At 38.1% G+C, this 27,511-nt stretch overlaps 1 protein-coding gene across 8 annotated transcripts in view; it reads right to left on the bottom strand.

The window, feature by feature from the left end:
- Window positions 1–27,235, bottom strand: part of LOC117382106 (sorbin and SH3 domain-containing protein 1) — an 85,922-nt gene extending 58,687 nt beyond the window's left edge. For 3 of the 8 annotated variants that reach the window (XM_055227058.1, XM_055227059.1, XM_055227057.1), the window contains exons 1-7: window positions 27,105–27,233; window positions 5,258–5,300; window positions 4,582–4,665; window positions 3,895–4,005; window positions 2,756–2,868; window positions 2,045–2,189; window positions 954–983 (exon numbers count right to left, since the gene is read on the bottom strand). In XM_055227058.1, the coding sequence (XP_055083033.1) occupies window positions 954–983; window positions 2,045–2,189; window positions 2,756–2,868; window positions 3,895–4,005; window positions 4,582–4,615 (433 nt within the window). In that variant the 5' untranslated portion in view covers window positions 4,616–4,665; window positions 5,258–5,300; window positions 27,105–27,233. Of the gene's footprint in view, window positions 1–953; window positions 984–2,044; window positions 2,190–2,755; window positions 2,869–3,894; window positions 4,006–4,581; window positions 4,666–5,047; window positions 5,072–5,257; window positions 5,301–27,104 lie in introns of those variants that run through there. The other 5 variants (XM_055227053.1, XM_055227056.1, XM_055227060.1 and 2 more) reach the window with 5 other exon arrangements.
- Between the last annotated feature and the right edge of the window lie 276 nt (window positions 27,236–27,511).

The following is a 27,511-nucleotide window of genomic DNA, read 5'->3' as shown; positions in this document are numbered from 1 at the left end:
CTTTAACAAAGCTTTATTTGAACATTGTGGTAAAAGAGGGACGTGGTTCAGTTTGTGCTAAATCTCAATTACATTATTTGGGGGAAATTGTCATAATCGGTCCTATTTATCAGCAGGGCTTATCAACCATGGGTTTCTCTGGATTCTGAACAATTGGTATCAGCATCGGCAATGGGAAAAAAATATATATTAATTGATTTCTAGCATGTACTATGTCTATGACACAAGATAATGAAGGCATGCATCATAGTGTAAATAAATATAAAAAGATGAAATGATAAAAGAGGCAAATTAAAGATGCAAAATTTACAATATGAATAAAAACTGTGTGGAAGTTTCATGTACAGCTAAATTTGCTTAATTTTAACTTGAAAATGTGAAAATGAGTGTTGATTGTTAATTCTATTCTCAAGATTGGCTCATATGTTCAGTCCTTCATATTTTAATTTATCAATTACACATGCACATTTATACATTTAATCTTCAAAAGTCCTATATTAAACAAAGCTGACTCTTGTGGGCTTTAAACCATGTTAGAATGTTGTTCCCTCATCAAAAAACATACCTGGAGTTGTGTTTTTTTCATTCACAAATGTCTGTCAACATCTCCAATTCTCAAAATGCTCTGTTCCACCTGGTGATGCCATGAAGCAGTAGTTTTCAAGTTAAGAGCTACCTTTCACCTTTTGTTCAGTAGGGAGGTAATTCCATGGCTGAAATAATCGAAATGATTCTAGTGAAGGTGTATGAAGTTTAGAAACACTTCGAGCACTTCCTGTATAACCACATGACATCACAAGGTGGAACAGAGTGTTTTCCCTTTGAAAGAAGAACTCAGGGTTTGTATGTTAAACATGCGTGAATGAAACAACATTATAATATAGATCAGAAAAAGTAATATGGGTCCTTTAACATAAGTAAATGTACAGGTTTGAAAATGGCCAGTGCATTACCTTCTGAGTGATAGAGATGCCTTTGCTGTTCTGTTGTGAGACAGGAGACAGTGATGTGACAGGGATGGACAAACCAGTGAATGAGAGGTTAAAATCACATAGAAAACACACAGCACACAGACAGGATCAAGTCAGAGTAAATACACATGAATAGCCTCCATGATATTGGCACCTGGATGTCATTTGTGTAAACCAAGTTAGTATTGTAAGAGATTTTCTGACTCTGACCCAACCTAGTTAAGTAATTTTCCAGTGATTCATCAAAGATTTCTGGGCAACTAAATGATCCTCCTGACAAATAAAACAAGATAGATGTCCTTATCTTGATACCACATTCAATCCATTCTAATTTATCTAATCTTATATAACAATATGCATTTTCACAATTTTTTTTTTTTTTTTGTTACTAATTTGATTCAATATTTATGAAATAATTTGCTCTTGTGAACTAATAGGGAATGTTGGTTTCTGTTCTATTGCATGAAGAACAGGTGCAGAGGCACGGGGATCATTCTGTAGATCTTTATTGTTGGTTACAGCAATACAGTCGGGTTAAAGACAGTGTCCAGACAAATTCAAGGCAGAGTCTAGTGAGAGGTGTCTGAAGCAGAGTCTTGTGCAGAGTCTAGTAGATTCTAGTGCAGACCATTGTGCAGAATCTAACAAGATGAGATTGTTTAGGGTTTTTATATTACTAGAAGAGTGGGGGTTAAACATTCTATAGATAAGAAATTTAAAGCAAAGTCGAACAAGGTGAGTGTTTTATAACCCTCCCAGAGTGGGGGTTACAGAGTCCTGAGATAAGAGGGGCTACAGATAACCAAACAGATAACCAGAATGACCAGAACATAGTTATATTCCCTTAGTGTGTATATATATATATATATATCACCACTGCACCACCGATGTATGACGTTTGTATATTATCCACAGAAACCAGTTAATTGCAAGCAAACAAATATATCAACATATATACTGGTAGTACTTTTTAAAAATGTAAAACTGATATTATAATGTTTCTACATTTTTGGCCAGGGTTTTTGGGTAAGGTGCCAGTATCAGAGGAGGTCCTGTCTGTAGATCTGGAGTACCTCTGTTGTGCTGCAGCAGGACGATGGTGGGGTTGACTGCACTGGTGCAGGGGTACCCAGAATACCCTGAGTGTCCTGAGTGTCCTGAGCTGTGATAGTCTGAGAGGGGGGCCTGGTTCTCTTTCACACTGTCTGGAGAACTGACCTGATGGGTGGCATGGAAAGGGGAAATTTATAATAAAACAGTTCAACAATTTTAGAAATATCTGTTAATGTGTGTTTATGCAAAGTGAAAAAAATTATGAAATTACTCTTCCTCTGCTCAAAAATAAGACAAATAGGTTTCAAACTATTGACCTATATATACTGTAACCATCTATGTTTCACTATTTAATTAAAAGGAATCATCTATGGGAACACGCAATAATCCAATAATCCAGTTCAAACTATTCTATTAATAAAATGTACAGTGTGTAAATCAACAGTAGACAGACACTTACAAACAAAATATCCATCATATAAACATTTTTATGCGTGTAAATAGTATACGGGATAGCTTTGCAACTCTTATAGACTCAATTTCATATTTAACCACATAAATATCAGAAGTTTACAGACCTGAAAGTTGTATAATAAATCAAGTATTATTTGTAAAAATGAAAATAATGATTCATGTTGTCTGCATTCAACCCATTTAGTGTATTAGCTATAATGATAAACAAAAACCATTACAGATTTCCCCACTGCATATACTAGAGTAAGCCCACATACCTGGCACTGCTGTAGGCTGTTGACCGTCTGTAAATCTGCTGAGCTGTTGTTGATGCCTCCTTCAGCCAATCCTGTTTTAGCCTCATCTCCATTAATCTGCCCCCTCCAGGCCCCTGCAGGAGTCCAAAACAAGCGCTCACTTTGGCATCGCCCCCAGCAACCAAAACAAAGATAGTGACACTGCAGCCTGCACTAATAGAGAGATAAACGAATGACAACAAACCAGCTAATAGTCGCAGAGTTGATGCTTTGCTCGGACGTTTTCATACTTGTTATCAGCTAGGAAATAGGCACCAATTCCCCTCACAATATTTGAACTTTGTGGGTAAAACAAAGACGCTATTGAGTAAGCTGTAAGGGCGGTTTGTTCCAATGGCATTTCTGTCACACAATTGAAACCCATTGGCAATGCGCTGGAGGCAACAAGTACTGCCACAGTGAAGCTATGAGGCCCCCCTGCTCCGAAATCCACTGTGGGATGTCCCGACAAAAGATGGCTTTGACACAGGCCTGAAAATATGAGCAATCACATTTTGTCGCCATATGATTGAAAACATGTTATATAATAGTGTGATGGGACATAAGTCACACAAGCAGCAGAGGAATGTGTCTGAGCAAAGTCCAAGCAAAGGGCACGATAAAAATCATAAATATTTACATCCCCAGAGCAGATTCAACAGCGCAGTGTCTGTTTCTCACTCAGCTGTGTAAATATGACTGACAGCTCGAAGTGTTACAGAGTTATGGCTTCTTAAGAGGAGTTATTGAGTCATCTTTTCCAAATGATGCAAATAGAGCATTTTCTACATTGTGTTTTTTTCAGTATTTGATGTCCACTATGACACAATAAACTGTGACACATATGTATCAAATTAAAGGTGCACTATGTAACTTTTCTGGTGGAGGGTTTTCATCCTTCTTGATGTTGCACAGTATGATAAAAAAAACTTCACAAGCAAGCAACTCTACTCAAGGTGAAGCAATAAAATCTTCATGGAGACCAGCAGACCTTATGACAAAAAGACTTGGTAGGTTACCCACTGTGGAGCTTAATGTCATAACAGAGGCATATATTGCTCTATATGAGTGAGTCACTATTAGTCCCTGTTGTATTTGCAGTGCTGTAGTATTTCTCTCACCTGTGTCTGTGATGCCGTTGGCCTGGTCACTGCCCTCATCGTCGATGTGCACCAGAGTGGCCCTCAGAGTCACCACACCCTTCCCCTTACACACTCGGCTTGGGTCCAGCTCTGAAACAAACCAACAAGGCTAAGTTTTGAGTCTTTTCCATTACATTATTCATTTATTCTACACTCGGTTGTGGTAAGGTCCTATTGTAGCCACAGCTGCCCTGGGGCATACTGACAGAAGTAAGGCTGTCAATTTTTGCCATTGGCCCCTCTGACCACCACCAACACTCATGGACACACCAGACTCATATACTAGGTAAGGAGGGAGAAGAGTCTTGAATAAGGACACAATGAGAGTTTCCACTACAGTCACTGCTGCCCCACTACTACACTACTATACTCTACTCAGTTAGACCCCTTGTATGCACAGATATATTTAGTTCTCTGTAGAGGACAGTACACAGCAGCATTGCAGTTTTATTTTGTTCAAACTAATGACTGATGTGTAAAACATGCTGTTCCTTGTAAGTCCTGGATCATCCTTACATGGCATTCACTATAATTGACGTCCTATTGCTAATACATGAGGTCTAACTGCATCCCTTTGTGCGTGTACGGGACATGGTGTAGATGTGTAGTTTGGGACGTCCTGTGGCTGCCCCGATCAAACATTAATGAGGCTCAGGCATAAGTCACCTGAGGGAGGGAGGAGGTCAGGAGAGCCCTTCATCCTGTAGAGAGGAGTGATCTTCACCTCACACACCGACCTGGGACCAGGGGCTAGAGAGAGAGGGAGGTGGGAGAGGGGGGAAAGAGAGAAAGAGAGAGGAGAGAGGGAGGTGGGGAGAGAGTGAGAGAAAAGTCAGTGTCAGATGGAACCTAAAGGCCATGAAGCAAATATAGAATGAATGAATGAATACAGTGGAACATGATAAACGTATAATAGTAAAAATATACACCTACAATTCAAAAGATAAAGTATTGAAAGGATTGTTTATTTTCTGACGAGATAGAGAAACATTTGCATTTTCTCCATATAATGTGCTTTTAAACATCCCTCTATTCATGGCCAAAAATCCTATTATTCTGTGTTGAAATTAAATTTTAATGGTTACAATCATTACAATATAAAAATTGAAGTTAGATTGAAGATAAAGTTTACAGTGTTACAGCTGCAAAGACAGGAGGCAGAGGTGATGAGGTCAAGGTTCTTTTTGATGAGGATGGATAGAGTTAGAAGCAGGAAGCCTGGAGGAAGAATATTGTTAATAATTGAAGACTTGTAATTGAAAAGCATGAGCATAATGCAAAGGAAATGGTTGCGAAGAAAGATGGAAACTATACATTTTTTAAATTTTATTTTTAAACTTACTTGGTGCTCTCTTTGGTGTGGCGCTGCCCTCTACTGGAGAGGCCTGTGTAGAGACCAAATAAAGGATTAAAAGAGGTACTTTATTATAAGAATGGTATGAAGTACACATGTTCAAATGTAAAATGCATTTTATCCAGAGTTGTAATGTTGATTTATTCACAATTATAAAACCTTTAGCGTGATGTGAATGTGGTTTAGGTGACATTTGTGTTAGTTCTTCAATTATCCAACTAGAGAGCAGAAGGAGCTCCGCACTTTGCCAGATCCTACAGTGAACAAGCCAAAAGAGCTGTCTATGCTGATGTGTCCTCAATATATGACAATTAACAGCACCCCTGCAAAACCAACATAGTTTCTGCAAAAAGCTGGTTGATCACAGCCAATTCGGTTCAGTTGACAGTAAGAAAACCCCACTCCACTTACAGTAGCTATAGTGAAACTGTGGACTTGTGATTGAGTTACAGTGAAATGTGATCTAGAGGTGATCAGGTTCAGTCTGCGGGACATACTTACACTTAGATACAACCTGCAGACTCAACAGGCATTTCTGAATAGTGCTAAATGGTTTTGACACTGTGGTGATGCAGCAGTTTGTCCAATATAAATCAAATGAGGTCAAATATGAATCCCATAACACTGGATAAGCAGCTGCTTGGATGAGATACAGGAGCAAATATCTGAGTGACATGCAGAGAAGGTGGCACATACAGCCAAAAAGTTCTCTTAGGGCTGGGCATAATGACAAAAAACCCCAAAATAAAACATTAGAATGTTTTCTTTCCTCATACCGATCAATCATGATTTTGAATTTGATTTTGTGTTATTAAAAACAAATAAAAAAGGCTTTCAATAATAATAATTTCTTGAGTATTAACAATGCTAACTTTGCCATGTAACACAAAAATAGGGAAATTTCTTCATCCAAACACTAAATGTTGCTCCAAACCACATGATTTTACTGACAGAGGATTGGCTGCAGACATCTTAAGCTGATCACTGACAATTAAAAATGATTGAATCTTGATTAAAATGAAAAGTTTTTGTCATGGATCACAATTTCTGTTTTAATATGATTCATGTAAACATCCTAACACAGCAAATTAACTTTAAGGGGTAATTTGTTTGTACTTATGAGCTGTCTGGAAGCATACAGTGTGGGATTTCTGTGACTTGTGTAAGCAAGTTATGTTACAATTGTTTTCCTCTTTACCTGTGTATATGTATTATAGTATAGTATTATTATATTGACCAACTCACTCTGCAGGCACTGGTGTCATGATGTAAGAGAGCTGAATGTAACTGAAATTTTTGTGTAACAACCGACATGGACGATTATATTCTGAAATACTGCAATGCCACAGAACAACAGCAACAGGTTTCTATCATAGGAATTACATATAGTGTTAAATTCTGAATGACCCTCACTCATTTGTACTATTCTCTCTTCCATTTACAATATTCACATATTACAGTTACTTTTGGTGAAGTTTGTCCTGCTTTGACCCCGTCTGTCCCCTTTAAGACGTGCGGAGGGTGGTCCGAGAGTGGGACAAACGCATGTTAATGAGGCAGCATCAGTGGCCCCCCTTTGTGCTCTGTCACAGAGATGTCCCCTTTAAAACAGCAGCAACGGGACGACTGAGTCATGATCAAGTTCAAAATGGGCTCCATCTGCAGCAGTAATGTGGAATAAGCATGAATATTTAGTGCTAAAACTTTACAGGAAGGACTTTTGTTATATTGTGGCTGAAACAAAGCAAGTATTAGAGCTACACAATATATTATAATCAAATCGACACTGCAATTTGAGTTGGTGCTGTGATTTAGATAAAAGGATATACTCTGAAAAAAACCAACATATCCTGCATTATAATAAAAAAAATAATAATTATGTTCTGAAATGCAAAGGATTCTTGTATTAGTTTATCAATTCAGATTTTTTTTTGTAAAGTAGCTGTACATCCATGTTTGATTTTGTATAATGTAACAGTGCAACACACTGGAAGGAATAAGAGTCAGAGTTGATAAGGGGCAGATATTATAAGCTTTTGCTTCTTTCTGTGCCCTTTCATTCATTTATCATAATTGTACAAAAGCTGAAATACTGTATGCAGATATGTTGCATTGATTTGTTTTGTTTGAATGAATGAAATAAAATATTGAATTGAATTATTTTAAGAGAACTCAAATGTTAATGCTGCTCGAGTTGTTTACAATGTGTGTGGAGGACATAAAACTCCTGACTTTGGGAGTGTCTGCTGCTGCCAATAACATAAGAAACATGTTGGATTCCTAAACCATTTTGTAAACACGTATCATATTGTAAACAGTTGTGAAACAGGGATATGCTATTGTGTAAGTGCAAATAGTCCCATATAGTCACATTTTGGCTTAGTACACTGCCAACATTGTCATATATTTTTCAGCAGAGCAAAATTTTTCCTGTTATTTGCTAAAGCAAGATCTTAAAAAGTATCTGAATGTTTGGTGTTTTATAGTTATTTACAGTATTTGACCTTTAAAATTATACAATGTACTTCCACATATTTTCTCAAAGCAATTATTCAGACTGTCCAGTTTACAAGAGTCATGGGAAATGTAATCTTTCAGCAAATACATGTATAATTTGTCTTGATTAAAATCCAGGGCTTGTATTAAAAGTGTTACTCAAGGCTCTGTATGCTTATGTTTAGGTCTTGGCCTCATACTAATGGTAAATAAACTTCTCCTGCATTAGAACAGCATCATGCCTTTTCTCTTCAACTCTCAGGCTACTTCATTTTATTCTACGACAAATACCACAATGATAAATAGACTGCATTTTCCACAACAAAAGAGTAGTTTCTTTATGTGACCATGTGGTTCTGAAGCTCAAAATAATCCTAAAACTGTTCAGGAAAGAGTGATGTGATTTTTTGAGTAGCGACTTTTGATAGCTGTTTTTAATATTAATTAGCATCTGACATTCGAAACTTTTGACAACCATACTCACTAACACCCCCTTCCCCACGCTCCATCAACACAAGCAGAGTCCAGGGCCTAAAACGGATGAAGGAAAATGGGACAAGGGCCAAACATTCCCCCGGGGAGCAGAAGGAGCAAAAAGGCTTTTAAAATTTCCTCCTCACCTCCCAGAGCGTCAAAAAGTTCAGATTTATTCACCATCAGCCAGTAGTAAAATCAATGCACTTCCTGCCCCCATCACCCTCATCCCATTCTCTCAACCCCGAAAGAGACAACTTACTCTGTGTCCTCAAGTGAACTCAAGTGAAGACATTACAAAGCAATGCAGTTTTAGCCTAAATAAGTTCATTTGGTGCTGTCCCGTCACTGTCACAAAATGCCTCTAATTTAAAGGGGCTGTACCTGTGTTTGTCACATAATTAAGTAAAATAAAGGAGGATCGCCGTGTGCAGTTTACATCAAATTATAAAGCATTTTTTAACATCCACAAACCAGGATGTAATGCTAGTACACTGTTAGCATGCTAGTTGTTGTTAGTGATGACGTGATGAATAATTAGGATGCGAGCGATGCATTAAAAGGTGAGGAATAAATTTAGACTGTTGCAAACTTTTAAATTAACTAAAGACAGTAAGTAGGATGCGCTTTCTTGTACATCAATGTTTTTCGTTTATATGGGTTTAAAAGCATCCTAGTAAATTTGGCTGAGACAATAAATTAGTCATGGCCATAATATAATGTTTGTATTATATTAAGTATACTTGTAAAATGCGACACAAAACAAATATTGATTTAAGGTTAAACATTTTTTGTTAAATTTCAACAAAAACATCAGTATCAAATTTATGTATAAAATATAAGTTGAAATCATAAGCCATCACTTCCAAATATTTACATTTTCCACAACGTATAATCCCGTGTATATACAAAATATTCTAGTTCATGCCATTAACATTCAACCAGAAAGAGCAGAAACTCCACCATTGAAGGACACTGCAGCAAAGACAAGGCGAAGATTCTGTTGTGAGAAACATGAAAGTCCCTCCTGACTGCTGCGGGTGAGATCAGCACAAAAATACATTGACAAACAGTTTCAGAATGAGTGCCAATATTAAAGGAGCTTTACTTTAGGCAGTACCAACCGTTTTGGTTCAATACACAATTGTTGTTTGGATAGCTTTGGGAGGACACGTACCAGTGCATACTGGAAATTGGGCCAAGATTATGATTTAGCATTTAATACTTTACTGCTTTAATACTCAGATGTACTATGTAACTTTTCTGATGGAAGGCCCAACATCTGCTTGTCTCTATGATGATGTTATTGCTTTGCCTGATGTGTTCTTCAATATCACATTTAACCTCTAGATCTCCATGGAGTCAAGCAGCTGAAACCACCAGGCCAAGGCACAGATCAGATCTATGTAGAGATGATCCCAGTCACTGTAACAATGCATGTTTTTCAAGGTAGTTTTTGTAAACAGTAAAAACATCTATTAATGAATAAATGAAATTGAACTTTGGCACATGCAGGTAAAACAATGACATTTACAAAGAGACAAGCAAGTGGTCAGTGGTATTTGGCTGGTTGACTGTCTTGCTAAGCATATTTTAGCAACCAAACAAATACCAAAATACAACTACCCTGACAGACAGATAAATGTAAATGTATTTAATATAAGCCATCACAATATCTCCTGAACAACCACAGAACATCAAGCTGGTCCATTGTATTGTCTTTTATTTCTCAACACAAAAATCGAATTATTAACTCCATGCCTTAGAAGCTAAATTGTTCAGATTTCATTGATAAAATTCATGTGAGAATTTTTTAAGGTCGACAGCAAACACTGATTTAAGACGTGGGTGTTATAGATACTGAGAATATGATGAGGAGCAGAGTGGAGCAGAGTAAACAGACAGGAGCACACATCTCCTCTGGCCTTTTTAGGAAGAGACAGAGGAAAGACACATAAGACATTCATCTCCAGCACTGTTAAAAAGTTATTCGTACTAGAGGAAAAAGTTTGGTCCATTCATGTATTATAAGGCAGCCTTTTATATAAATACTACAATATACCTAATCTTCAGCTAAGACATTCTATTAACTTCTCCTTTCTGCTGTTGTCCTATATAAATCCTTATAATCCAAATAAATTTACTATCTGACAACGAAACAAACAAAAGGGCAAAGGAAGGAAAGGGAAGGGGAGGAGAAAAGGGAGTATATTTAAAAAAAGGAAATGAAAAAAATTGGAACCTCAGTTATTTATTTTTTTAATTTTCTGTCCTTTCCCTCTTATTTATTGCGTAAGTTTTCATTTTCTATTTTATTACTTGATATGAATAAAGACAGACATTTTAATTTATTTGAAGACTACATTCGCACTTAAAGTGATACAAACCAATGCGAAAACCAGATATAAACCCAGGCCAAACTGAAATTGGGGAACCAGATGAGCAATAATCTTTGTCTAGTCAAGACAATTTTTAGCTGCAATCAAACATCATGAACAACAGGATTGTTAAGCCTTTTCAAATGACTGTAGACTTAGACTTTACTATAAAGTAAAAATGTGTGTAACTATAAGGTTTGAGAGTAAGCAGAAGAGCCGGTATCGACCAGGTCAAAAGTCAAACATGAAACTCGACTGTAATTTCCCTGTGCACACTGTGTCCTGGGGCGAACGGCTTTGGGGCAGAAACTCTTTGATCAAAGTTCAGCAGTTGAGTTTACACACACTGCATTTAGCTGCATTGTTCACAGTAAAGATAATAGTAGAGATAAAGTATACGTACAGTGTTTCTCTCACAGAGGAGGGTGAAAGGAGCAAAGCAAAATCTTACTTAAAGTTGCACTGTGCAACTTGTGGGGGGTTGCCAATCTAGCGTTGTTATCGTTTTGCCTGGAATGTTCCACAGTATGGCAGTAAATTTATATATTTTCCATTTACTTCCAGGTATTTTTATTTCTGAACGAACAACTTGAAAAACATGTACTCACACTATGAGCTGGGTCACCTCTCCATAGATCCGACCTGTAGCTTGGACCTGTCTTTGTGCACAATGATATTGATTAATGACATCCTGCAGAACATTTTAGGCAATATAATAACATCTCCATAGTGGCAGGCCCTCACCAGAAAAGTTACATAGTGCACCTTTAAGTAGTCTGGAACATTAAAGCTGGTGTTGGTTGAACAATGACTTACTCTACACTTGAATGAATTTTGTGACACCAGTGAGAAAAGGGGCAGCACATATAAACAAGTACTGTTATGGTCTTTATAGCTGGCAGAAATCATAAACTATTACTTGTGTTGTTAAACTAGTTCTTTACCGTGTATTAAACAAGTTGCCAACAAGTCAAATTATTAAACAAAGTGTACTTCAGCTATGATCTGAACATGTGAACTTTTCCCACATAATATGAAAAATGTGTGCATAGCTTATAATTGTTATTTTAAATCAAACATGCAATTAATGAATACACTTTTTAACTGAACAATTAGATTCAATTTAATTTCTCATTCTCAAACATGTACTGAATTTAAATATAAAGCTATAAATGTGAACTCAACACAACACAATTTTTATGCGAAGAACAAACAAATGTATCACATGCGTCACTGCATATCTGATATCGAGTACACAACAATTCAACTCCATCATCAACCAACTATTTCGAGCATCAGTGCGAATCCTGTCACTTAATTATAAACTGGTATGAGGTCAGACATCAGCCCACATCGGTTTAAGTACAGACAGCAAAGTTCAAACACTTCAGCTCAACACATCCAAGTAAATCCATTTCAATTTAAACAAAATATCTTTCTAAAACAAGCACATCCCCATAGACTACTCCATCTTAAAGCGTTACCCACTTGTTGACGCGCTTGACAAACTTAACAGTCCCCAGTCTCCACAGCGTCGGTCTGTATCGTCCCGTTTGAGCTGTGAGGGTCCGCTCTGTGCAGAGAGAGGGGGGTATAAAGATGGTCCCACCTTTGACCTTGGACCAGGCCTCTCTGGGGGGTAATGTTTGTTTTCAACACCAGGCGCGCCCAGATGGAGCTGTCACCACATGCCACCTGGGAATGTGGCACCCACTCAACAACTGTGCGACCACATCATAAAAATCCTACAACGCCATACTCACCCTGTCCTACTACCAGGGATGGGTACTGAGTTATATCGATCCAATTATATAAAGCCTATACTTAAATCATGTTTTGAAGTAATTATATTTCTCAGTAATTTTTCATTGGCAGTGATCAGCGCAAGTGTTTAGTCTTTTAAATTGAGAGATCAGTCAGTAAAAGCATTTGGAGCAAAAATTTGACATTTTTGTTATTTTATTCTTTTGCAAATGCTCTATTTTTTTTAGGAAATATTCTCTACATAAGTATCATTAATTTCTATAACAATATATCCTTGCTTGAGTAGAATTTTTAACGTGGGTTGAAATAAGTTACTATTATCATGCACATGTTTTTGAATTGTTTTTGAAGTAGTTTTTGCACACAATACTTCTTATGTTTACTTGAATATTCACTTTGAAGATAGTACAACTACCTGAATAAAACTACATGTCCCCACAAGAGTATGACAAGTCACAAATACAACATTTTAGTTTATTTTATTTTCCACAAATGGTGAATTATTGGTGAATTGCCTATGATTCAAACTGTTTTTTTGGATCGCAACTTTGATTTCTACTTGAATTATTATTATTTAGTGTTATTTTACTCCTCTCCGTCTTATTAAACCTGTGGCTACTGCTCTACCCCCTCTGCCCAGTATAGCTGATCTGAAACAGGCGGGACACTGGAGGAATGCGCTACTGGTTTGGACTGGATACCTCAGTGGTGATGAGAAGCACTTGTGGATCTTATAATGTGAAAAGAACCCAGAGGTCAGTCGTCGTTTATTAAAAAAAGTCAAACATCAAGTGTCAGGAACGCAACACCATAGCACTGTCTCACGACCAATGTGGGAAATTAGCAGCCACCCACGAAGACTCCGTAAAACAACATGGACCAAACTGATGTGAAAACAACGCTCCGATTGGTAAAACAGTCTAAGATGGCTGTTAACTAATAGGCTCTGTGCACACCAGCATGCAAGCTAGCTCACTATGCCTCAAACATAGACCAATTGATCAATTGCAAACTATATTGATTCTGAGGTGGTTTATTTTGGTTTTATTTCTGGTCAAATACACTTACTATTTGCACATGGTACATACGGTATATTGATGTGACAAAGGTTGCATCCTATTTGAAAGCCAGAGACTGACTTTATATGAGATGTACAAAAATGGTAATGAACCATCAGGACTAAATAAGGCCTGTCACAAGATTCACAGCTATTCTTGTGAAAATAGAAACTCGATAGTCCAGACAAAATGGCTGAGATTTTCCATGATGAAGTTGATTTTAAAAAAGCAGTAACTTAATCAGCTTAATAAAACCAAGAGACAAGAAAAAACATATAAGCGAACATACCATGTGTTATAATGTACTATGGTGTAGAAAATCTGATACTAATTGATACTAAAGTCATTTGAGCAAGTATTGATTGTAAATAGTCACATTCACAGGACAGAAATGAGCTTTACAATGATCTTGAGCAGACTAGTATACGCCCATGGACCACTATGGAACCTACCTGGACGACTGAGGGATTACACAGATGAAAGTCCACATGGTAATATATAAGAAAGTACTAAGAATATAGCATAAGTATTGAAAATCATATCCTATTGTCTAAAGAAAGAGTGGTGTTTCATTATCATCATGGTATCAGAACCGGTATTGAGTACTGAATCTATTCCTTAGTATGAAATAGAGTTTAAAATTTTAGTATCGTAACAACACTATGATACTCTTCTATAGGATTACGCATTTATATATCATTATACAACTACACATTACACATTTATATATCTTATAGTTTATTTGCAAGTGTCACAGGTATATTAATTTATATGTCATTTTCTTAACCAAGCAAACAAATGCAAGTGTCATTTAAAGCTGCACTGGGTAACTTTTCTGATTTTACCTGCTTGTCTCCACAAAGATATTATTGCTATATCTATGTCCCACAGTAGGGCATTAAACTTGTCTAACTTCATGGAGACGAGCAGTTGAGAATGCAAAGTATTTTTAAGCAACACGACACCTGGAATTTAACAAAAGCTAAACAGATTAATGCCATACTGTGGATTATTCTTCTATTAGTCTATGGAAACAAGCAGGTGATGAATAAAAGACCACACATAATGGTTCTTAAATAGCACAGTTATAAATAAGGCTCACTATGATTTCCGCTGTCAAAGTAGACTTTCTGTATGTTCTCAGGTTATTTGAAAAGACAATATTGCGATAATGCACAGATGTATACACACTCTTGAAACACATATATACATGTCAAAGAGTTGATTTAATGCATGAAATCACTGAGAAATGACCTCATCTTTGGGCTTTCCAATAAACGTCAGCTACACTTGAGTGTTCAGACAGAGACAGTGAGGATGGAGCGGTGATGCACGGCCTGTTTGAGCCTCTGCAGCAGGAGAAAAAAACACACATTTATCAGCGGCAGACTCCAGATCACTGCTATAAATAAACAATGAGGAGTGGTACCAGGCTGCACTGTGTGAACTATAGGACAGGAGGGAATATCTAACTTATAGCTAACCATGTCCAAGAGATCAGGAAACAATCTTGAAGAAATAACTAAATAACTAGGACTAAACCAAGACTGAACCAAGACAATAAACCTGCTCAGTTAGGATTATAAACCAGCTCTAAATCGGGACTAAAAGCAGTGACAAAAGAGGAGTGTAAACCAGAACTAACCAAAATCAGGTGTAAATCAAAACTAAAAAAGCACAAAATTTGGAATAGAAGGCCTTAAAATAATTGAAACCGGGCTACAAAAACTAAACAAGGTCTACCCCAGAACATGGACTAAACTGAACCATAACATTGAAACTAGGACCACACCACACCACATTTTGAGAACCCCTGTTGTATACAAAGCCACAGTGAATGCTTTAAAACATGCACACAAAAGGCTCCCGTCCATCGCCCTGTCGCCCCTGTCGCTCTATGGGGCGCTTACATAACACTCCCATTGACTTCTGCTTTGTCAACAACTGGGACAGCGCAGAGAAGCTACCCAGAGCTCCCTGTGTGCGGATCCCACCAAAACACCTCCAAACATGGGCAGGCCAGTAGCTCAGACCCCCCTAACTGAGTCACCCCTCCCCCCTGGGTCCAAATGGTCCAACATCCCAGGACCTCTCCATAAACAGCCTCTGTGCCTGCGCCGGATTCTACACATTCCTCCATTGAAGATATTTGAAGTTTATTTCAAACAGAGGCATAAAAGGAGATGTATAATTTAGTTATTGGCTCCCATAGGATTACTTTGTTAACATGCTGGTAATGGACAAGGTTTATGGACATTCGTGTAGTTTAGACAATGGCTGTGGCTTGGATACTTTCACTTAATGTTGTCACAATGCTACCATTTCAATTTTAACGATAGAGTTTGATGATTTTGAAATACAATAGGCTAATTAGTTATCATCTACAGATAGCGATTCCTACTCAAGACAAGAGATATCCAAGTAATTGCTGTGTTTTTCATATGATATCACTACATTCTAGGTCAATATTATTTAATGGGGGGCAGCTTGTTGAATTTTTTGTTGTAATACAGTGAGTTCTTGGGTCTAGTCAATAGTAGAAATGCTCAGGTTCAACATTTATGCATGCCTTGTGGATATTTCATGGCAAAGAACAATGTTATCTATAGGGAAATCTGGCTCTTGCCCCATCTGAAAGTATCAGGAGGGAATTTCAAACTTACAGCTAAACATGTCCAAGAGATCCGGAAACAATCTTGAAGAAATAACTAAATAACTAGGACTAAACCAGGAATGCACCAGAACAATAAACCTGCTCAGTTAGGATTATAAACCAGGACTAAACCAGGTCTAGATTGGGACTAAAAGCAGTGATAAAAGAGGAGAGTAAACCAGAACTAACCAAAATCAGGTGTAAATCAAAAGTAAAAAAGCACAAAAAAGCACAAGCATTTAGAATAGAAGACCTTAAAAGAATTGTAATACAGTGAGTTCTTGGGTCTAGTTAATAATAGAAAATACCAGGTTCAACATTTATGCGTGTCTTGTGGATATTTCATGGCAAAGAACAATGTTATCAATAGGGAAACTTGGCTCTTGCCCCCCATCTGAAAGTATCACATCGTCACATCTGAAAACCATCAATGTCAAACAAGAATAAAACGAAACCATATTCATGTTATTTGTTAAATTTATCAACTTTAAAAGATAAAGCTTAGAATAAAGTCTGTATTTAGGGTTTAGTTCTCAAAGATACACTCACAGAACACCATTAGTTAATCCACAACTCCTTTGGACACTCATCACACAAATCTGAATATAAATTGGATTACACTCATATTGGACAAGTTTCTGAAATCACAAATCTTGCAACAGCAGTGCACAAAATTATAGAGTTGGCTTTCAACAATCTCCTTGTAAAGTTACACCCAATTGGACCACTCAGATTCAATAAACAAGTCTGTCGCCATAAGATTATGTCATATCTGAGCGTGTTCATAAAACTCTGACAGTTTGGACCAGATCCACTCTGAAGACGAGGGAAGCCATGACAACGAGTAGCAGTTTAGATTATTTAAGAAATATTTTGAAGCAGAGATACCATAGTAACCTATACTTTTTCATTTACAGCAAATAAAGACAATATTCAAAGGTGTTGAAGTAGAGTAATCCCTCATTCATCCAGTAATGATCCAATAGGTTTCAGAGGTATCCATCTGGACACTGTTATGAAATAATGTTTTGACCCCCAACACTGCAGCATTTCTTACAGTTATTAATCTAATTCCTGCATTTACATTATGACTTCATGATTGATTGTAAAAAAGGATCCAAAAACATCTCTTTTACTACAAGTTCAAGGTCCACTCCACTCCTGGCTTTAGCCCCACTGTCTCTGAGCCAAGGCCAGCATTTTCTGCAGCACTAGGATTTTAGCGCCGCTGTAATAAGAATGTGAATTAGCTGTCAGTTTGCCCAAACAGATACATCCTCAGAGCAAAGGTTGTTCAGGCCCTGGTCCAAAACTGAAAATGGATCAGGACCATGAACCAGGATCAGTCCAAGGAACTCTGGGATTAACATGGAGGAGACGAGAGTTCAAATCTCCAAGTAAACATGAGATAACCCCCAGTGACTTTTAAATACTGTTGCATAATTTATGATCAACAACTTGGAAAAGAGCAATGCAATGTAATGTAATAGGACTGAATGTGCCTGTAATCATCTGTAATAAATCAGAGCTTCCTCAGATAATTATAGCCAAACAGATTCAGTTGTAAGAAAATGCAAAAATTGGCAAGCATATATAACATAGTATAAAACCAGACATTCAAATTAGAAATAAAAGTAATAGCTATAAACTGCTTCGGAGATTTTTAAAAAGTAGCTGTTGCCAGAACAGATTTGGCAAAGAATAATGAATACGATTTTTTCAAATACGCACTATTAAAACACTTGAAAGGGGGAACTATAATTTTTGTGGATCAATATTTATCTTGGGAACTTTTCTTTATAGTAGTGGGGAACTTTTTGTTATTTCTGTAGTCTATGATTTCTATATGTACAGTATTGTTAATGAACATGAGGGGGTAAATCCTGCTTTAGGGTTATCGTGTCAGTGGCATAATGGCATCATCTATATTTACTTCAGCAACATATCGTACTTTCAAATGTGTTACTGTGACAGGCCTAGCAACTATGGCCTAAAATGGAGCATATCCTGAAATATTAACTCACAGGAATTATAAAAAAGACATTCAGAAACCCAATTATTCACAAGAAGGATAATTCAAACCCAAGAAATCTTTGAATAGGAGAAGTTTACAAATGTATGATTTACAACATTTTTGGTAAGGAATGGTAACCTCTTTGCCACCACAAAAGTTTAAATGAAAGAAATGGTGCTAAATAGTCAAATCCCATCAAGATTTCTCCCACAATGTCAAATATTAAGAGTTTAAAGGCACAATGCAGGTTAACCATGTGGTGAAAAATGTCCATAACATGGCTGACGTAAAAGTGAAATGTACTTCTGGAGCCTCAAAGTGGGCAGTGTCTGATGAGCTCTCTACCTACAGTAGTCACAGTCTATTTGAGAAAGTCTGTGTCAGTGTATGACTTGTATGATCTAATTCCATCTTCAGATAACCAGCCCAGCCACTGCACCTCATGGATTCCTTTGTGCTTAGACAATTCATCCTGACAGTAGAAGAGAGAGAGAGAGAGAGGGGATGTTTTGACTCCAGTGCAGAGGAGCCAGTGACTGAGCTTCCCAATATAACTCCATGACAAGACCAGCTGATAATTGAGTCTAAGGATGTGGCAGTTAAACGTGAACATAAGCAGCCATGTGATAATCCCACCATTTTAAGAGCCATAAAGAATCCTCGTGTGAATACAGCACACAGCGGGACCCCAGGGGCCTGTGTCCGAGTGGGGCTATAACAGGACCACAGCAGACAGACCATAACAGCGGGACTATGCGACGCAGTAAACAATATCATTCAGATCTATATATACTAAGACATAATTTAACTATAGATGCAAAATTATAGAGGCATCACATTATAAAAAAAAGGTTTCTTATAATGTCATGTTTTGTTGTAGTGACATTGTAAAAGTACAGAGTCAAGCAATTTTCAGTGAATCCAACATGGAGATAAATCAAATATTTAAAAGGTGTACAATATCACTTTTCCAGTAGATGTTAATGCTTTGTCTGGAATGTTCCACAGTATAGTATAAAACTTGTCAATTTCCTTGGAGACAGGCAGTTGAGGGCAGAAGGTCAAGTTATAGGTCAGATCTGTGAAGAGGTGACCCCACGCAGTGCATTTTTTATCAATTAAAACGCCCCTAAATGAATGCGGTTGAAAGTTTAAAGCTGTATAACATTTCAGGCAAAGCAATCACATCTCCATATAGACAAAAAAAGGCCAGAAAAGTGACATAGTGCACCTTTAAATCATCAGAAATATGACGATTATCATGTAAAAGAAGATATTGTGATTTATCTTCTTCCCTTTTGACTTTCTGATGCCACATTTATCATAATTTATCTAGATTTGGGACTGGCATACGGAAGTGATAGTTATTGTTTACATAATATGGAGAGAGTTCATTGTCAGATAATATTTATTGTAACTTAGCTCAGTTCAGATATACTGTATTTGCCACCTTAATGTGCCAAATAAGTGCATGTTCAGTCTGAGTAAAAGTAGTAAAGTACTGCACTTCAGTATAAATGTTAGTATCTGTACTTTCGAATTTAAAATGGATACTTTTTTCTTTTACTTCACTATATTGAGAGCAGGTATCTGTACTTTCTACTCCACTACTTTTCTGAACTGGACTGAAAAGTAAAAGTAAGAGACCTGCTAAAAAGGCTGGGGGCTAATTTGAGAAAACAAAAATATACACACAAATCTTTATCAGAATCACTACGTTTGAAGCTTCAATAGAGCTCAAAATCTCTGTGAAATACTTTTCCTTTTTACACTTTAAGTACATATTCAAATGGGTACTTTAATACTTTTACTTAAGTAGATTAATTTATTCGAGTGATACTTTTACTTTTACTTGGGTATTTGCACTTATGTAACAGAATTGAATACTTCTTTCACCACAGCGTAATTGTTTTGTGACCCTAGAATGGAAAAGCTATATTTCGAGGCAGTTGTAATTGTTGTTGTTGTTTGTTTTGTGAGTGTGTACGGCCTGGTCACCCTACAGTGTGGCCTGATCATGTCACTTCAGCCCGAGACGTGACGACCACAGACACATGAGGCTTCCTATTAAAATATCTCACACAACAACAACTGTCCACGCTGCTGTTGTCTGTTTAAAGAGAGGGAAAGAGAGAGGGAGGGAGAGGGAGAGAGAGGGGGAGGGAGAGAGGGAGGGAGAGAGAGGGAGGGGGCGAGAGAAGGAGAGAGAAAGAGGGAGGGAGGGGGGGAGAGAGAGGGCGGGAGAGAGGGAGGAGGAGGGAAGGGAAATAAGAGGGTGAGAGGGAGGGAGAGGGAGAGAGGGAGGGAGAAGGAGAGAGAGGGGGAGGGAAGGGAAGTGAGAGGGAGAGAGGGTGGGAGGGGTAGGGAGGGAGGGGAAGAGAGAGGGAGAGAGGGAGGGAGGGGGAGAGAGGGAGGGGAAGTGAGAGGGAGGGAGGGAGGGAGGGAGGGAGGGGGAGAGAGGGAGGGGAAGCGAGAGAGAGAGGGAAGGAGGTGGGAGGGGGAGAGAGGGAAGAGGAGAGAGACAATGGGTGATAGGAATGGAAAATGTATTTATAGAAAGAGGAAAGGTAGGAAAAAGAGGGGAGAGAAGAAAGAGTAAAGAGAGAGAAAGGCAAAGATAGAAGGGGGCAGAGAAAGAGAGAGAGAGAAACAGAGAGGACTAGAGGAGAGACAGAGAGAGGCAAAGAGAGAGAGAGGGCAGAATGGAGGGATAGATAGAAACAGAAAAAGTTGAAGAGAAATGGAGAGAGGATTAGGGGGCAGAGAAGAGAAAGAAAGAAAGAGAGGGAAAGGCAGAAAGAGAGAGCGAGAGCAAAGAGTTGAGAGGGAGAGGAAGTGAGAGATTGAGAAAGAGGCGAGTTTACATCAATCACCAAAGAATAAATGTTCTTTTCAGTGCTGTGTTTACATGTCACCCTGATCAGGAAGCCACTGTGTGCCCAGACCTTGAAAAAACACAACACACCACATCAATCCAAGGTTTAACAACACTACAGCTGCCCAAAGTCTATGCTGAACCAATAGTATTTTTTTTAAGTAATACATTTTGAATAAAGCAGGTGATTCTCAAGATGTTTCTCAAGATGCCATTGGGGAAAAAATAGATAGAGCAATGTAGGACAAATGATTCCTGAATTTGCGAAGGCCTTTCCCCATTTAAAATATATAATACTTTGATTTCAACTGTTTTACTGCTATAGCAATGGAGGGCCGTTGCCATGCCAATCCTGCAAATCAGCAAGGAATCATCATGAATAATATCGGATGCCTTCAACCATAAACTCCCCTCTTTCACTGCTCCTTTACATATAATTTCACTCTATGTACCCACTGCTCAGACCTTGAAGAGCCATAACATAACACTCAAGTCCACTTCAGCCAATCAGAGCTGTCGATCAAGCACCCTTCAGTCAAGTCTGACCAATCGGAGCTCAAGGTGAGGGACACGCATAACGGTTGTCTTGGAAACCTCTTGTAACATTAACATGGAGTGAAAACAGAGTCTCAAACATCCGGCTATAAAAACAAAAGCCAAACGACAATCTTACAAATGTCGTAGAAGATGAAAGGAGGTCTGTAAAAGTGAAAGTGCAACACATTTCGATACTAAGGAATAACTTGACACTCAATACAGATAACAATACCACGATGATAATAAAAACACACTTTCTTTAGACAACAGAATGTGATGCTTTTTTATATTACCATGTAGCCTTTTATCTGTGTAATCCCTCAGTCGTCCATGTAGGTCCCATAGTGGTCCATGGGCGTATACTAGTCGATGTTCTGATACAGCTCAAGATTATTCTAAAGCAGTTCAGAAAAGGTTCATTTCTGTCCTGTGAATGTGACTTTTTAATATCAATACTTGCTCAAATGAGTATCTATTTTTGAGACTAGTTTTAGTATTGATTAGTATCTGAATTTTGATACTTTTGACAACACTAGAAGAAAGGAAGGTTTCTGTTTTGTATAGCAACCTACTTAAGTTTAACACCTATGCATCTAACTACAGGCAATAACTATAGGTCATGTCCTTACACACCTCGAACAATAATTAACATGTTACGACAGACAGGTAACTGGCTTTAGAAAATCTTTGACATAGAGTTTTGAGATTCCCTCCTCTGCTCAGTGACACATCTGCTGCATAGAGGAGCTGTGTAACTCAAACTCACTGATGAAATATTGACGAATGAACTGAGCTCTCCTCCCTCAGCTCCTGTCTGCACTCCACAGGTTATCACTCACATCAATACACTTTTATAACTTTGATTTATACAGGAATAATTGCAGATTTGGATCAAACCACTTCAAAAACAGCTGTTTCCATTGGTACTCTTACTTAGGCTATATGAGTTGAGGTAAAAATATGTTTCATTTTTAACATATTTGAGATAATGCGGATCTGCTCTGGGACATTATCAGAGGAAACATAACTAGAAATGAACTTGTTTTAGTTATTATTATTATTATTACTTATGAAATACTCTAGACACTGGCTGAATAAAAATCCCACCAGTATTTTAGCCCATTACTAAAGTATACTGATTTTAACTTTTATAACAATAATGAATGGTGTGTCTCAAATGCATTTATTTCAACATTTATTTTGAAAGCTGACTAAGCTATAGACAGGCCGATACAGCAATTTAAATAGCTATAAGAGAAAAGTTATATTTTTTTCTCCACACTTATATATTGTCAATTTATAAAGCAATCTTCCACTCAAGTTGTGTCCTTGGGCAAGACACTTCACCCATCTGGTCTGTGTGGATGGGTTAACGTATCAGAGCGGCCGTTTATTCAAATTGGCAGCCACTTTCCATCAGTCAGCCCTAGAGCAGCCATGGCTAGAAAAAAGCTTATCACCAATGAGTTTTACTACAAAGGAACTAATATAAACAAATGATCTTCAATGCCACTCCAAGTGTTATTATTATTATATTTAATCAAAAATTGTGATGAGGTGGATATGTCTCAATGAAGTAAAAGTACTGTTAAGTGGCTGCAGCCTACCTGATTTTTACATGTAATGAAGTAAATATAGTTTTGCCCCAGTAAAGATATATTGTAAAATCAGCTCTTAGGTTTAAAATGAGACTGCTGTGCACAGTCTGAATCTAATTATAAAGCATTTTTATCAACCGTGAACCAGGCAATAATGCTGGAGCTCTGTTAGCATCCTAGTTGTTGGACAGCAAAAGTCCATTCTGGCCTCTGAAAGTTGTAAAACGTGCTTATAATTTCATCATTGTGAATAACTGAGATGGTAGAAATGCGTTAGGAATGTGTGGAATAACTTTGGACCTCTGCAAACTGTTTAAAATGGAGTAAGTGCAGCACCTTTAAGCACTTATCAACACAGTAATGAATACTTACAAGTTATTCAATGAATAGACTAAAGTTAGTTTTTATTTGCTCCTTCACCTCCTGGGTCGAAGTTCATGATACTTGAGTCAATGAAGACAGTAACTCCTCACCTCTGCCTCACACTGATTCAAGGGCTTTGGAGTCCGAGTGGAGATGGAGCAATGTTCAGTATAAACATGAGAGAGTGTTTCTGTTCATGTTGTAAACCAGGAGAGCACTTCTGCACCAGCTCTGAGCCAATATTCCACCTGGACGTGAAAAGACCACAGCGAGAGTATGTAGGAATCCCAAACTGAGGTACAGGTCCCATACAAAATTTCCTTTACATGGGATTTAAAATACAATCCCTGTTCAGAGCTGGATTAGTTTTGATGTTGAGTTTATTTTCACAGAGAGAAAGACAACACCGGAGAGAGTACCTTTGGTGAGAGGCTGTTGTCCCTGTCCTACTCAATGGAAAGGCTCTGAAAGTCATTTACCCCACCTGCCATATGTCTATATATCTAGTTCAATCCGTGGTATAACCATGTTTAGACTCGGTTTAGTCCTGTATAATGATAATGCAGTGAAGTTATAGCACCTTTCAACACATGCAAAGAGCTTTAAATTGCGGTGTTCATTCACTCCAATCATGCTGATAGTAAAATACTACTACTGACAGGAGTGAGGCTGTTAATCTGCACCATTGGCACCTCTAACCAGTCACTCATACACACACTACATTCATAGTAGGTGAGATGGGTAAAGTGTCTTGCTAAGGACAAAAGAAACATATGGACTAGAGCCACTGCTGCCCTACTGTGGCACTTGGTATTACATTGGTCTCCCATCCAATTATTAAACAGCCCCAGCTTTACTTAAATGCTGAGATCAGAAGAGATCAGGCATTGAAAAGGTGGTATGGCCTTATCAGTTGTTTTTATCAAATGAAGCCCTGTGATAAACCTGGTTGAATCCTGCTTTAGACTGGCCGTGATATGTTATTTGGGTTGGCCATGACATGTTGTCCACTGGGCCAGGTTTATTGCTTATTATGTCCTTGTTTAGTCATGCATTTTTCTTGTTGATCCTATCCCAGTGTTTAGACATGGTTCGTCCAAATTTAGGCTCATTTAAGACTAATTCCATCTTCACATTTTCCAAGGAATTTTCTGGTGTAAAATCCTTGATAATTTCTGCCTTAGAGGGACAGTTTCCATTCTTCTAACACTTGTTGACAGTCAGTAAAACATGCACAAAGTAAATGGAGTGCTGATAACATATCTCTAACAGCAGCAGCCTGAAAAAGTGCCACATTTCAGCAGGCCCCGCGGAAGAAAATCAGTCTCACTGGTTTGGCTTTGTGACATTCTATAAAATATTCATGTTTAGATTAATATTTTATCAAACTTGTTTTAGCGTCACGTTACGGCATTCCCTTAGAGCGGGAAAATTATGAATGAACTCTCAAGTGCCGACAGATGATAGGTTAGGTTCATGAGACACTATAGTTTATAGTTTAGGGTGGGGTGTACAGGTGCACCATGTAACTTTTCTGGTGAACTGGTGCCACTTGCTTCTTGTGTCTTCTGTGGAGATGTTACGCTGCCTGGAATGTTCCACAGTACAGCTTTAAACTTCTCTATCTACATGAAAACAAGCATGAGACGCCACCAAGTTAGTCTCTGAAGAGGCGACCTCACTCACAGTAAGAACGCCTGTTTTTAAAGGTATTTTTTTTAACAATAAAATACCTGTAATTGAATACAAACATGTTAAATCATATAATACTGTACTGTGGAACATTCCAATCAAAGCAAAAACATCTCCATGGCAGTAGACCCCCCAATGAAAAAGTTACATAGTGCACCTTTAACTCTGTCAACAGAAATGACCTAAGACAAGACCAAAACAAATCTAGATCAAGAATAAACCAGGGCCAACGCAAATAAATTCAACCATCTTCTCTCTTTAATCTTCATGCCTTTGACAACACCAAATATACAGTCAAGTGTCTATTTGCAGTAGTGGCTAAAAGGTCACATGTAGCTAATTGGGAGACTCAGAGTGGACTTGTTTAGTTTGTCAGAGGAGAGAACAAAGTTTAACATGGACAAGCACTGTGTCAATATCACTACTGCACAGTTACATAACAGCGCTGCTATGTGGATGTCACCAGAATAATAAATACAGAGGCAACGCAGGGACATAGCCGAGTAAAGATGCAATATACTGTCTTTTTAACTTATGGGGAGAGAGTCTATTGAAGAGCTGTTGTGAACTGGGGAATAGGGGATTGAATAGTTATTGTATAGGCTATTATTAAAGTGTCAATGGAGCAAACAACAAAATGAGAGGTAAAAAAGGTACCACCTGTTAATTATACAGGGTGTACTCAAATATAAACATAGTCATGATATAGTCATTCCCGTTTTAGGCAGCAAACAGATCAATTCACATAATTTCTAAAGTCTAAATTAAGAACAATCCATCTTCACTAAGGACACAACTTCCAATTGGTCTCCAGTGTCAAAAGATCAAGGGCAACGCTCTCAGATCAAATAGAGTAGAAATGGTAAATGGTTATATATGTACTTTTAGAAAGGACAACAGTATTGTCTAAATATTGACTGCATGGCTTAGAGTTTCATATCCAAAAACAATAGTTTAAGTACCACACATAGGATAGTACACACATACTTACAATGGTTGTCAATCAAAATAATTTGCAGTGACATGATCCAACCAATAAAGCCAGTCTAGCATAACCATTAAAATATGACAAAGCTCATAGTCAAAGATGGACACCAGAATCAGATAGATTTACTGCAAAGCTGCCCATCTAAAAGGGCAATTCAACCCATAGTATTCAGTTACTCAAGTTCTTTTATTTGCAGAGACAGTTTGCCCAAATAGATATTATCACTTACTTGAGTCATTTCTTTGAGCTCTACTTTGTATTTCTACTTGAGTAATATTACTTTAAAATGGCACATTTACTTGAGTCCATTTTAGCCTACCACATCTGCTCCTACTACATATTTTCATGTGTTATTCAAACAATATTTGCTGATGAGGACATGTGACCAGACACTATTTGTCCTCCAGCATCAAAGAGAACTGGTATGACAACAATGTGCGCCAGTGTACAGTAATGTCCGCACCTGTTTGCCGCATATGCATCTATCCATTAAAGCGGATTGTTCCCGGAGTCACAGGCTTTCCACACCAAGTACAGACACCATATCTACTCATTCAGAATAACACAGGCAGTGGTACTATCAACTTTAACTCATTTCTTGACTATGAAAAGTTATTGCTATTGTCTAAAGTGGTGGCAAGTCTAATTCCTTAAAAGCCGGTGTGAATATTTGGGTTTCTCTTGAGGATTTAGTTACAGGGCACTGCACCGAGAGAGGCTCGCGTTTCCCCCCGTATGGATCCACTGCAGTAACTGTCCCAATGCCAGAAGAGTCAGTACAGAACGAGCAACATCTTTGGATACAAGTCACATCCATGCTCTAGTCTAGTGCTCCATCCAAAAATGCAAAATCGATTCAGCTTTTACGCACGGAACTTGCTAGAAGACGTTGATTGAAAGACGTGTAATCGATTAAACTAATAAGAAGTGAATGGGGGGGCTTACCTCGCCGTGGTGGTAATCCAGGTTTCCCGTGTCCAGTGTTGTACGTGAAGCGCGCGAGGCTGCAGACACTTCAGTGAGCTGCGTGCGTCCTGTCAGCAATTCTGCACGCACGGACGCACGCAACACGCTCCTGGTCAGCTGCGTCAAACACACGAGCCACCAGCAGCTGCTCCTGCAAACGGGGCGGACTACGGGCCCTTCACAATAAAAGCACACGGGGCAAAGGCTCTGGGGTTTTCTACTACACTAGGGAAAAAAAGATAAGGGTGGAATGAGCAGCAAGTGCATGCCTTCACTATAAAACATCACGGAAGCTCACCGATATTGTAGGTATCATAGGTTTTAATTGCCCATTTTCTTCTAGTGTAGCAACTGGCACACGATTTTTATCACTATCAAACCAATGA

This window comes from Periophthalmus magnuspinnatus, chromosome 15, assembly GCF_009829125.3.
Source record: "Periophthalmus magnuspinnatus isolate fPerMag1 chromosome 15, fPerMag1.2.pri, whole genome shotgun sequence".
In the NCBI taxonomy this organism is placed as follows: domain Eukaryota; kingdom Metazoa; phylum Chordata; class Actinopteri; order Gobiiformes; family Gobiidae; genus Periophthalmus; species Periophthalmus magnuspinnatus.
This window is presented reverse-complemented; position numbering and strand designations above follow the sequence as displayed.